We start from the raw sequence: 14,256 nt of genomic DNA on the forward strand, positions 1-14,256 counted from the left end.
TGAACTAATACGTAGGGAAGAAACTTCAAAATTCATGAAAATATGAACACTGGTCAAGTGGTGAGATTTGGGGTGTATTTTCTCTATTTCTATCTTTTTCCAGAATTTTTCTTTTCTGTGTTTTCCTTACTCTCCATATTTTAAAAACTAAATGGCTTGAGTTTTAAAGCCATTTCCAAGTGGATAAGAGCTTTCTCATTTCCCTTTGTGAGATTAACAAATTCAAAAGTTCCAAGAGAAATGAAATGTTCATACATTCTTAAAAAAAATCACTCTATAAAATCTTGCACCAGTCTGGGGAACCCATCACGACACACCACGCCCCAACCCCACCACTGCCGGCCTCCACCCTGGACGAATTTTCCAGTGTTGCCTTTTCAGTAACAAAGAGAATAAAATCAGCAATCTTTTCTTCCTGTCAGCAGCCATGGTTACTGACTGTGGGTATAGATGACTGCTCACGCCCAAGGAGGTTATAAATAAGACTTTTGAACAGTTATCAAAAACCAGGACACTGGAAAAGGTTCTCCGGGCCCAGAAATTGTCAGTGAGACCACAACATTGTAGCAGGGGTATATCGCCTGCTCTGGGCTGAGCTCTCTTCCAACTGCCCACTGATTCCCTGTTGTCCCACCTTGCTCTGACATTGTCCTCGGCTTCCCACATGCCAGGAAAGCAAAGCAGAAAAAGAAATGAGGGACAGATTCTCCTGGGACTTTCACTCTGCTGGTTTTCATCTGGCCCCTGGTCTGTGAGCTAGGGGTGATGTTCAGAGTCATGAAATGCCAACAACAGGGCACAGCTTCCTTGGGGATCTATGGGACCAGTGAGAAGATGCTCCTTAGGATGTACTAACCATTGAGTGAGAAGGCTGGGCTCCATCTAATCTCTCCCTCCAAAATATCTCCTCACAGTCTGAAACCCCTACGTTAAAATCATCACAGGCCACACCCCAAAGACCAGAGCTTTGTCTCCAGAAAACCATAGCTGAAATACACAATGGGTGTTTGATGTTAAATTCAAATATGGTGGGGCTTTTAGAGGAGGGGATCAGATAAAAACGTCAGTCCTGGATGGATGGGATACCTATGGTGCCTGTGGTTTTACCTCCTTGCAGCGTAATCCCTCTTCCTTGGAAAACATGACCTTGATTTCCCTTTGAACATTCTTCCTTCTCCATTGTAAGTCCTGAAGTTTTGATGGGTTTGACCTCATTGCCTAGTTCCTGGGATGGGACATGACTCAGGTCTGACATACCAGAGCTATCATTCTCCTGGCCACAGTGGTTAGTTTAAGAATTGTTGGATGACCAAAGTCAGGCAAATGAGAAGACTCAATTCTGGTACTTTTGGTGACACTAATAGGGAAGATCAATTCTTTTTCCCCTTCACCTGATGTTGATGGACATTGGTCTGCAGTGACTGACAGCCCTCCTGGCTATCCCTGGGAAGAGGCTGCCTGAGACTGAAGCCAGTGTACAGGGAACAAGAACTCAGAGACAGAAAGAAACCGAGTCCTGATGACATCATTTGGGCCCCTGGAAGTAAAGATCTGTGAAGTTTGAAGTTACTTGATCAAAAAAATTTTGTTTACACCCATTGGAGTTAGAATTCTGACACTTCCAAACAAAAGAGTTCTGCAATACCAATGAACAAAGGCAATCTCTATGCATTTCCCAAGTATATCCCAGGGCCCTGTGGTCAATGGATAGGATTCAAGGTTGTGATTCCAGACTGGACCACACATCTTCCCCAGTGACGGGAATGAACAAAAAGATCTGGGCCACACAATACATAAGCACATCTGAGGTGTGGCCAATGAAGTAATGGGTGCCAGCTGGTTAAGAGGTTCTACCCAATATTTAAATAAAGAAATTGGGTTAGAGGATGGTTATCCAAGTTATGCAGAAGAATAGACCTGTCCCTTCCTTAAATTAAATATAGAAATGTTTTGCATTGCAAGGATTAAAAAACATTTCAGACATTCTTGGTAAAGTGAGTGGTTCCAGTTGTTGCTTTATATCCTCATGTTGTTGTTTTCCGGTTCTTTCCCAGTTTGTCAGCAACGCTGAAAAATTACCCTGTTACCTTCTGGCATTGCACAACTAAGTTTCCCTTGCCAAGGTGTGTAGATGAGGTGTGTAAAAGGCATGGCCTTGACACAACAATGCAACACTGATCAAAGAAGGTAGGAAGCCCTTTCAGATTCCTGCTCCGTGTCTCCACTTATTCAGGCCAATAAAACATGCACTTGCAGTTGATGCTGGCCTGAGTAAAAAAACACAGAGTAGACCAACCTTTAACTATTGCTAATTTTTTCATATCTATTTTCCTCTGTCTCCCAGGACCCACTCCCCTTGGGACACTGTAAACCTCTGCCAATTTCCTCTCCTAAGTCACTGTCATATCCATCCACTTATTTTGGACTTTGCCATTAACCTTCACCTCTAGCCTGGGCTACAAAGCCCCAGATTGCCTCCTAACAGGACTCCCTGCATCAGCACTTGCCCTTTTCCAATCAATTCCCCACACAGCAGCTGAAGCCATCTTTTCAAAATGCAAATTGGATCATGTCATCTCCCTCACTGCAGGGCCTGACATTTTAAGGGCTTTCCGTTGCCCTTATTAGAAAGGCCTACACCATTAATATAGCCCTAAATGGCTCTGCACCATCTGGCCCTTGCCTTCCTTCCAAGTCTTATTACTCTAAATGCTCACTCAGCCATAGGACTTTCTGACAACTCTTCATATATTCCTACCACAGGGCCTTTACACATGCTGCTCCTGCTGCCTAGAATGACCCTTCCCTTATCCCTGAAGCATCACTTTTTCAGGATGTCCTTTGACTCAGCCACATCCCTCTTTGTAAGGCCTCCTAGCCTCACACTTACTTATATCATACAATTGGATGGTTACTGTCTATCAACTTCACTAGACTGTGAGGTACAAGAGGGCAAGGCCCATGTCCAATTCAGCTCAGCATTGCATTCCCAGCACCTTGCATAGGTGGCACCTACAAATACTAATACCAACCAGTATTCAATGAGCACTTACAGGGTGTTAGACACTGTTCTAAATTCTTTCTATGAACTCACTCATTTAATTCACATTACAACCCTGAAAAGTAGGGTCATTCCATTTCAAAGATGAGGATAGTGAGGTGCAGAATAGATAAATCAGTTGCCCAAGGTCACAGAGCTATTAAACTATAAGTCCAGTTTCCAGCTCTGGCATACTGGTCTACAGCCCACGCTCTCATACTATTCTGCTATAACTCACAGGGTAGGCGCTCATGTCATATTTGCTAAGTGAATCAAAAAATAAACAGAAATGTTCTTTCCCCTTCCCTCACTCCCATCCTTACCTAGAGGTCCTTCCTATGGGACCCAGCTCTCTATGACCAGCCACCCCTTACAGTATGTGGCTGATCCTTAAGGAATGGTCATGTTCCCAGCCTCATCATTCCACACCAGCATCCTTCACCAGGGACCAGCTCACAGTCTCCAGTTGTCCTGTGGTGTGGCCTCTGCCTAAGGCAGCCAGTTCCAATTCCAGCTCTACTATATACCTGGTCCCAGTGTGTGACTTGAGCCCTGACCTCTAATTTGCAACTAATGCCTTGGTCACCCCCTCTGCCCTTGGTGTCTCTTGCCCAGGCACCAGCCCCTGGACCATCTCTGCTTGTCTGCCTTGTCTTTCCTACCTCTGACCTTGGCACATCATCTTGGACTGCCACCTCTGACTTCTGTCATTCACAGCTGTGCTCGCATGCTTCTCTTTAGCATTGGCAAACAGACAAATCAACAAGCCAGCTGTCACAGGAGAGAAAATGCCCATCCCTTCAGCTAAAGCCGTTGTGCAAATCTTCTGACTGCGATTATGACCCTTCTTGTGAGGAATATCAGGCCAGTTAAGTGCATGGCTTTGCAGTTGATCACACCTGGGATCAAGTCCTCGCCATCTGTGGCGACTACAAAAAGGTTACTTCTATAAACCTTAGTGTACCCATATGTAAAATGGGTATAATGATCAGATTTATCTCACAGCATTTAAAGAGGCATTCTACATGAAGCCATTAGCATGTCAGGTGATAGCCAGTGGTCTGTTACGATTATCATTGGTTACAATCAACATCAGAAGCAGCAGTACATTTACCATGGTCATTCACATCAGCCATAGCACAGTGTTTAAGGGCACAAGCTCTGTAGCTAGAATGCCCAAGTTTAAATTCTGCTTTTCTACTTCCAAGCAATGTGGCCTTGGGCTATTCAGCCTCTCAGTGCCTCATGTATACCATCTGTAAAATGGGAATAACAACCATGCCTACCTCATAGGGTTGTGAGGACTGAGTGAGTTTAGTTTATGGAAAGTACTTAGAAAAACATCCAGTCTATATAAACACTCAATAATGTCAGTTGTTCTTGATGTTGTTATTATTTCTACTTCTGATGCTATGATTACGCAGGCTGCAAGCTGCTTTAGAGGCATGTTTAGGGACTGGCAAAGTTAAAGCGCTTCTGCAAGGCTTCTGCATTGCGGTGGTATAAATGGTGGCTGTGCCAGCCTGAGTCACTCTGTGTAAGCATAAGGGATGAATTGTGTTTTCCAAGGAGAAGAGACTGTACACTCCCAGTTCTAAACACATTGGGAGGGGCCAAAGCCCAGATCTGAGGCTGACAAGCCACTGCAGCTATCTGTTTTTTCAGATCTGTTCTGAGGAAAAATGCTGCCCACAGAAAGATCACACTTCATGCCAGATTAAACACTACAGACTTATTCAATAACATAAGTTACTGACCATGGAAGAAAAAAGCATCCATCATCTTGAAATCTAGCTTTATCTGAAGGATCAAGGTGCTTTCACTAAGCCTTTTGTGGCACGTACCTGGTATTCAGACTGTGATTCTAGGATTTAAAGATATGCAGATAGTTTAGAATGCTATTAAAAAAAAAAAAACTACTGAATTTTCTAGCAAAATTCAAATGTAAACAGTGAGGGACAGCAGCAAAAACACCAACTTTCCAAGTCTAGTCCTTGGTGTATGGGTGTGCAGAGTAGGATGTGAAAGGCTATTTAGGGTCTGCTCCAATGAGGAATGATGAAGCTGTGCTTAGAATATTAGCCACCATCTTTCTTCTGACACTGTCATATCTGACAGAACCATAGAAACGCACACAAAATGACTTGATTTAATTCCCTGTTTTTCATGGTTTTCTCAGGCTGGTTAGGAAAAAAGGAGCCTGCAGGAGTATTTTCTTTCTTTCTTTCTTTTTTTTTAGACAGAGTTTTGCTCTGTCAAAAGGCTGGGGTGCAGTGGTGTGATCCTGGCTCACTGAAACCTCCGCCTCCTGGATTCAAGTGATTCTTGTGCCTCAGCCTCCCAAGAAGCTGGAACTACAGTCATGCACCACCATGCCTGGCTAATTTCTGTATTTTTAGTAGAGACAGGGTTTTGCCATGTTGGCGAGGCTGGTCTTGAACTTCTGGCCTCGAGTGATCCGCCTGCCTTGGCCTCCCAAAGTGTTGAGATTACAGGTGTGAGCCACCACGCCTGGCCCATGCAGGAGTATTTTCAAATCTAAAATGCAAACCTGCACAGCTGGTGGATGGTGGGAGAAGTTAGTAGCCACAACAGGTCAAAACTTGAATCAGTGTGTTTGGGAGGAGAAAGAATTAATAATAATAAAAACTCGCAGGTAACCATTATAGAAGGTCATATGTATCAAAGACTATATGAATGATTTTAAACGCATTTATCATTTAACCCCTACCAAAGCTATACAAAGGAAGTACTACAGGAACACCTTTTTCCATTTATTCACAAAATTCCATGGATGAGGAAATTGAGTTTTGCAGAGTTTAAGTGACTTGTTCAAGGCCACACAACTCCTAAATGATGAAGGTTTGATCTCATCCCAGCAAGTGTGACTCCAGAACCACTAATCCTAACTATTAATTAATTAGAAAGACAAAAAATTAGGGCTCATGTAAGAACCTCAGAGACTAACGATGGCTTAATATCGTGCCCATCTTATCAGTTCACTCTGTCATCTGCACCTTCTAGCAGGGTCACCACTAGCCACAGGAGGCTACTGAAATTTAAAAGAATTAAAATTAAATAAAATTTAAACTTCAGGCCATTGCTGTTGAGTACTTAAAATGTGTCTAGTGCAACTAATGGCCTGAAATTTTAATTTCATTTAATTTTAATTCATTTAAATTTCCACAGCCCCATATGGCTGCCATATTAGACAGTGTTGATCTCAGGAGTTTTTTTCCCTCAGTTTTATCAGGCATGGCCAGGGTTGCTTCCCAAAAATCTGAGGCAAAGGGGCATTAGTTGCTTTGCCCAAGGATCCTAGAAAATCATGAGAGTAAATCTCCCATGATGTCTTCTTTAGGAATGGAAACCGCGTCCACCCCCTCCTTAGGAATGGAAATTGAGTGTCTTCCTCACTCGCTCTTTCCAGCATTCCTCAACCTTTAGCCCTCCTGATTTCCTCATGAGCCACAATGTGAGGATGATACAGTCAGAGCAGACAAACCCAGGCACATCTCCCCTCAGACAATGGTGCACATCAGCCTCAGCAGAGATCTGCTTAACATGCAGATTCCTGGGCCCCACCTCTGTAGAGTTCTGACGCAAGGGGTTAGGGGGAGGCCCAGGAGCCTATGTTTGAATCAAGCACACCCATGATTCTAATGCAGGTGGTCTAGCTTTGAGAAACTCTTCTTCAGAGGCTGAAGTATATATTTATCTGCTGTCCTCTTAAATAATTATAGCACATAAATCTTTCGAGAATAACATAACCTGGGCTGGAAGCCAGGCAGTCATCACTCTGCACTAATTGCTCCCTTCTAAGACATCAGGCAAGGCGCTTAGTCACCAAGGCCTCATTTTTTTCTTTTTTTTTTTCCATCTGAAACATGGGGATGAGGACATCTACTCTTTGTTCTTGGACAAATGGGAACACAGATGTGGATGTATTTGAGGAGGATAGAAAGTAAAACCCACTGCATGGACAAGCTACAACTCAGAGCCTCATTTTGTTTGTCTAGCAGTGTTGAAATAGATTTCATATTTTAAAAAATCCACATTTTTAACTTCTCTGGAAAAACTGGAAGATCTGACAGGATGGGGCTCGTATTAGACTGGCAGCCCGGTGTGATTAAGAGCAAGGTTCTGAAATCATATGCACAGGTTCAAATCCCTGCTCTACCACTCTAAAAGCTGAGTGACTTTGGGTGAGTCCCTCAACCTCTCCATTTCTGTTTCTTCAACTCTGAAATGAGAATCATAACAATATTCCTCCCTCACAGTGTTATGACAATGTAATTAAGCAAGCTAATATTTATGACGTGCTCAGAACAATGTTTGACACATTGCAAGAGCTATATAAAGGTTAGGTGGATACATAAATATCCCAGCACACGGCAACAAGCAGCTGGAGCTGAGCAGTGGCCGTCGCCTTCAAATGGGGCTAACATTATCACAGTCTCTATCCAGACACCACCGGCTATGGAATCCTTGCTGTAAGGGGCAGACGTATATCTCCCTCCTCTGGTACCTTGCCCACAAAGGGGCAGATATACTTAGCACATCTTAGAGCGCTACTCTTCTCAAGCTATCAGTGGTGAAGGACCAGTTTGTTTTCATTTTCAATCCCTTGTGGACCGACATATGGCCCCGCTGAGCATGTCTGAGACACAGCACAAAGCACAAAGAGCTCAGTATGTGAGTTCTATAACACCCTGATGGGTCTATATCCTGATCAATAAGACAAGCCTGCTGAAAACGCACTTGGATGGCACTGCAACATCGAACTGCTGTAAGTTTCTAACACTTCCAGTTTCAGTACTAATCTCGCTGCTGATGGGTGATAGTTCTCAGCCAGTGTTATCCTCAGATTCTGCTTTAAGTAGCACTATCACAGAGAAAATCTACGTTACTCTATTTTTTCCCACATTTAAAAATATTTTTTAAATAATGTTTAAAATATTAAATAAATAATATTAAATTTTTTTTTTTTTTTTTTTTAGAGACAGGTTGTCACTCTGCTGCGCAGGCTGGAGTGCAGAGGTGGGATCATTGCTTAGTTCAGCCTCAACTTCCTGGGTTCAAATGATCCTCCTGCTTTAGTCTCCTAAGTAGCTGGGACTATGAGCATGTGCCACCAAGTCCAGCTAATTTATATATATATATATAATATATTTGTATATATTATATCATATATATTTATATATTATATATACACACAATATATATTATATATGATATATATACACACATTATATATTTTATATATATACACACACATATGTTTGTAGAGACAGAGTCTCACTATGTTGCCCAGGCTGGTCTCAAACTCCTGGCCTCAAGTGATCCTCCTGCCTTGGCCTCCCAAAGTGCTGGAATTACAGGCATGAGCCACCATGCCTGGCCAACATCAGTCTTCCCATGCACACAAAACCAGCTGGACAACTTCACTGGAGAGAGAAGCATGCCATTATCTCTCTCTCTCTACTTCTGTTCTTTTCTGCCTGCCTGTCTTCTCCTTGTCTAGCCAGACATTTCTTATGTCTTTATCTGCACTTTGAAGCCAGTTCCCTGGTGAGAAACAGGTTCAGAACAGTCTCAGAAGCTGTCATGGATGCTTTGGTGCCCCAGGCAGCACCACGCTGGGGCAACTGGGCTCCAGGTGCTGTGAGTACTGCCATCAGCTCACAGCTACACCTTCTCCACCTTCATATGGTACAAGGGGCAAACAAGTTCCCTTGGACCTCTTTTATAAGGGCATTAATCCCATTCATGAGGTCTCCACTCTCATGACTTAGTCACCTCCCAAAAGGCCCCATCTCCTAACGCCATCACTTTGGGATTTAGGATCTTAACTTAAGAATTTTGGGGAAAACATTCAGACCATAGTATTTTCTTTCTTTAATGCTGCCTTTGGCCAACAGGAGCTGCCTTGCCCCAAGCCCACATCTACTATCTCATCCCCTTGTCACTCCTCAGCAGCCCAAAGCTGATGACCAACTAACACGATGGTACAAAACATCAGCCCCTTCGTCACAAGAAGCAATTGACTCTATAGTGCAACTCATCCATCAGAGTCCCCTGTGGGATCAGGCAGAAGCCAGACCCCAGTGAAGACACCATTCCTCACTTGGCTCCTCCCCATGCTCTGTCCTCTTTCTCTCACTCCCCTTCTCCTGAGAGCACTCCCTCAGTACATCACAGGCATCTGGACCTGTCTCAGGCTTTGTTTACAGGGAAGTCCATCAAAGATAGAAGCCATCTCAAACTTGGGTTTACCTTCGTCAGCAGCCTATTAGAAGAGGGCACGTGGCAGAAACAACATTAAAATCCGGAGGACCAGGCTGGGCACGGTGGCTCATGCCTGTGATCCTACCACTTTGGGAGGCCAAGGCAGGTGGATCACGAGGTCAGGAGATCGAGAACATCCCGGCTAACACGGTGAAACACGTGTGTACTAAAAATACAAAAAATTAGCCAGGCATGGTGGCGGGCGCCTGTAGTCCCAACTACTCGTGAGGCTGAGGCAGGAGAATGGCGTGAACCCGAGAGGCGGAGCTTGCAGTGAGCGGAGATCGTGCCACTGCACTCCAGCCTGGGGGACAGAGCGAGACTCCATTTCAAAAAAAAAAAAATTCCTGGGGACCAGCATCCAGTCACCCAGACACTACCCCCTTGCTATCTGTTTTCAAGGTGAACAGAACCTACCTGTTGCATTAGACAGGGCCAGGGATTCCATGGAGCCCCGAGGGGTCTGCTCTGTGGGCGTCATGTCCTCTGTGTATTTCAGGGAACTGATGGGATGACGGGTCCGACACTGCTGAGTGGACATGCCCCCTTCCTCTTCCTCTTCCTCCTCATATTTGGGGACTTGGATGCTGCCTCGGGTCTCACTGAAACTCTGACTAGACATATCACTGTAGCTCTCCTGAGATCTCAGCCTCCCCGGGTAATAGTCTTCTCGGCATTCCTTGATGAAGCTGCCAGCATGTCCTGTCATGGCCAGTGATGAGCTCCTTTTGGGGTTGCTGAAGTGCTTGCCCCACATTTCGGGCTGGGCCCCAGCCCCTTGCCCTCCTGGACTGTAGGAAGTTCTGATGTTGCACTGGCTGAGGAGCTGCAGAGGGCTCTGGGTCTGGTTCTGCTCCATCTTGTTCCCATAATGGTAGGGCTCTTCCCGGCTCCTCCAGATGGGGTCCCGGTTGAGGCTGGGTGTCTGGCTGGACAGGCTGAGCATGTCCATCTGCAGTGACAGGGGGTCTACGTCGGCTGACAGCCGGTTAGAACTCACTTGCAGCTGGCTGTGCTGGTTCAGCATGGGCTCCTCCGTCTTGCCCTTGTTCTTGCCAATTTTGGCACTGCGCCGGGACTCCTTGGCCCTGGCGTTCTGGAAGGCGGAATCAGAGGAGTCAGAACCATTGGGGTCTTCCCCAGCACTGCAGGCCCGTGAGCAGAATATCTGGCCCTGCTTCGGGAGGAATGGCCGCCCCAGGAGGGATTTCTTGCAGTGAGCACAGCAGAAACAGGTCTCAGTGGCATGCCAATGTTGGCCGTCATAGGTCATTTGACCTTGGTCGATACCTAAAAAAATGAGAGACATTGGAGAGGCTGAGGAGCTGCTCAGAGCTCTGCATTGGGACGTGAAACACATAGCACCTTGGTTTGTCTCAGGATTCCAGGTGCGGCAGGATAAACTGTCAATAAATCAACAATCAGACCCTTATGTAAATGGTATTCATGTCCTATTACGAGAACTCCTTGTTGTACCAGTATGCACCTTAACTCATTTGCTCCAAGCACAAAGACTCTAGGTTAAAATGGCTTGTCTATGAATCCTTCTGCCTGGGACACATTTCCCCCTGACAAATAGCAATAGTAATATTAACGTATGATCATGTACTGCTTTAAGAGCTTTATATATGTAAACTCATTTAATCACTCAGCTCCTTGAGCTAGCTTTCTAATATTACTTGCAGTTTTCACATGACAAAATAGAGGCAGATGAGGCTAAGTAACTTGCGCAGGGTAACATAACTAGGAACCAGAGACGAGATCTGTACCCAGGAAGTCTTATTCTCAACCATGACATTGGCACTATCTCCTTCACTCTAGTTAGGCATCTGCTCAAAAGCCAACTCCTCTGAGAAGTCTTCCTATCCACACTAAATAGTGATTCTCCATTACTCTCCACCCTTACCTGCTGGAGTTTTCTTGATAGCATTAATACCGCTTTACATTGCAACAGTATATATATGCATCTGTTTATTATTTCTCTCCCCCGCTAAAAGTGAAGCTCTATGAGGACAGACTCATTGAGTTTCTACAGCATCTCCAGGACCTGGAACATGGCCTGGTGTATGACAGGGCTCTTTGTGTATAGATAGATCGAGTGAATCCCATTACTAGCATATGCTATTCCAATGGGTAAGTCACAGCAGCAACTTAGTGGATGCTATGGTGAATGTTTTCTTCAAAACTCCTAAGTTGAACTCCTAAATCCTAAAGTGATGGCATTAGGAGATGGAGCTTTTTGGGAGGTGACTAGGCCATGAGAGTGGAGACCTCATGAATGAGATTAGTGCCCTTATAACAGAGGCCCAAGGGAGCCTGTTTGCTCCTTCCACCATATGATGACTCTGCCAGAAGGTACCATCCAGGGAAACAAAAAACAGGCCCTCAGCAGACACTGCATTTGCTGGTGCCTTGAGTTTGAACTTCCCAGCTTTCAGAACTGTCAGCAATACATTTCTGTTACTCAGAGGCCACCCAGTCTGTGCTATTCCGTTAAAGCAGTCTCAACAGACTTAGTGGGAAATAAAAATGTGGATTTCAACTCTTGTTAAGGAAAAATCTGCTTTTGGTAAAGAAAAACCTAGACACGGTATTGCCAAAGTTACTGCCCCTCTGGGAGCATAAGTACCCTTTGCTTAATTTCATCAGGAAAGGAAGAGGTACGATTCCTCCCTGTGACAGGACTGCGCCAGGTTTATATAGCCTGGCCACACTGCATACTAAGGGAGACTCCCACAGCCCCAGGGGTTCTGCCTTCTCATTATCTCTGCCCTCTTCTGGTTATAGGACTTCCTCTCCCTGTGGGACACCATTTCCCTGCCATCTTCAGGCCGTGAGCTTTTGGTGGGGCAAAAGCTGATCTGGGGCCCAACATAGGCCAGCAAAAAAAATCTGCTCTCCTGGCACCCAGGGACTGATTCAGGGGTGGGCAAGTGACCTGCACTAAGCCAACACCTCTCACTGCTTTTTCTAAGGCAGGACTTTTGCTAAGGCAGTCACACAGCAGGCTCTTTTTATAGCAGCTGTAAAACTGGCAGAATGGAAACTGGGAGCTGCTGGGGCCCCCTCCCATGGGGAGAGCCTGCTGGGAATATAGCCTCAAGCTATGACTGTAGGGTGGACCAGGACCCTTGCATTCTCCTGATGCGTAATGATACACGGCTTCCCAGAAAAAAGGACTAATGTGGCCTTTATCTTCAGTGGCTGAGAGTTCCTGAGCCTGGACTTTCAAGGAAGAACTTCTGGAGACTTGTCTAAAGAGGCAATGAACAAGAAATTAGGGAGAAGAAGAGAATTGCAAGAACAAAAGGCCACCGGCCCAAGCAGCCTATCTTTCTCCTCCCTGACTCACTTTTGTGTCTATGGAGCCCAGGGAGAGAGGAATGAGGGCAATTCTTCTCCTGTTAACTCTTTCCCAAACTATGGGGTTCTCTTTTCATTTTGAAACCTGGCCTTAGAGACTAAGAGGGGATTTTTTTTATAGGGATAGGAGCAGCCACAAGGGTCACCCCATGTGGGAGAGAGGAAACTGTGTGAATCAACTGAATCAACTCCATCTTTTTTTTTTTTTTTTTTTTTTTGAGACGGATCAACTCCATTTCTTACAGCACCAGTGCTCCCCAGCAGAGTGAGAAATAACCAGCTGGGGCGGGGCTAGAAACAGACAACCCCGAGCGCCATGGACACTTCCTCCCCAGACCCTTGGGAGAAAGCCGAGGCAGACATCACAGGGACACGGGACTCTGTAGAAGTTAAGCATAAGCCTTCAGGACTCTGATGAACACAGGTTCAAATCCCAGTTCCATCCCACAGCAGCTGGTTGTAAAGATGCTGAAGGCCATCTGCTTGGGTTCAAATCTTGACTCTGCTGCATTCCAGCTGTGTGACCCTAGGCAAATTGCTTCATTTCTCTTTGTTTTGGTCTCCCCATCAGTACAATGGGGATAATCATAGTACTTGGTAATTGAGTTAACATGCATGGAGTGCTGAGAACTGGGCCTACTGACCACTCTTCTTTTATTGCATTAGGTCTGAAAGCCTGTCTCTCTCTTTGCTGAGGGTCACTGCCCAGATGCAGTCCAAGAAATAACTAGGAGGCTGCTCTGTCTCTCCTGCCCTCTCCCACCCTCCTTCTTCCTCCTCCTTCTTCTCACTCCCTTTCTCAAATGCCAAGAGTGCAGAGAGCTCATGATGGCATCCCTGGGTCCTTTGGTGAGCTCTAATCAGCACAGCATCCAGAGCAGCTGCGGCTATCCCCACTCCCTGTTAGAGGTACACAGGAAGTCCAGTCCCTCTGGTCTGTCTGCCACCAGCTGCTTCTCCACGCTTTGGCAAGGACACATGCTCAGATGCAGCAGCAAGGGCCTAGTTCCTTGGGATGGGGGCCTCATGGAAGAAAGGGCTCAGTTTGGGAGAGTGGAGGGGAGGCATATCATAAAGCGGCCTGGCAGGCAGCAGAACGTGGTCCCCGATAAACATCGATGTCAGATGGTCCTCTGAACTGCTCCTGAACTCTAAACATCTGGAAAAGGGCTCTGCTGTTCGACATCTAAGCGTTCTTTTTTTATTCCTTCTCTAAGCCCTTTAAGTACTTCTTGGAGGGTGTGTGTGTCTACTGCTACCACAGCCTCGGTCTGTTTATAGGACTGTTTACTCTGCTGTGCACAAGCAAAAGTACCGTTGCCCTAGCAACGGCTGCCTGACGCAGGGCCTGCTCTGAGCGGCTGTATAAATATGGAATATATGTACAGTATGGTCAGAGGCAAAGCACCCAGTGACTGAGGTATGCATGCTATATAGAGTGTGCTCTTTCACTGTCACAGGAAAATTATGTTTGGTAAAAAAGTGGATTTAAAACAAACATTAGGGACAGCATTTTAACTACAGCAGCAATAATACTGCAGGCCACCATGGTCACCTTTTCTGAT

At 45.5% G+C, this 14,256-nt stretch overlaps 1 protein-coding gene across 2 annotated transcripts in view; it reads right to left on the reverse strand.

The window, feature by feature from the left end:
- PRICKLE2 (prickle planar cell polarity protein 2) overlaps positions 1-14,256 on the reverse strand; it is a 174,236-nt gene that overhangs the window by 43,140 nt on the left and 116,840 nt on the right. For both annotated transcript variants that reach the window (XM_063703891.1, XM_004035850.5), the window contains exon 7: positions 9,746-10,618. In XM_063703891.1, coding sequence (XP_063559961.1) covers positions 9,746-10,618 — 873 coding nt within the window. The remainder of the gene's footprint in view (positions 1-9,745; positions 10,619-14,256) is intronic.

This window comes from Gorilla gorilla, chromosome 2, assembly GCF_029281585.2.
Source record: "Gorilla gorilla gorilla isolate KB3781 chromosome 2, NHGRI_mGorGor1-v2.1_pri, whole genome shotgun sequence".
Taxonomy (NCBI): Eukaryota; Metazoa; Chordata; class Mammalia; order Primates; family Hominidae; genus Gorilla; species Gorilla gorilla.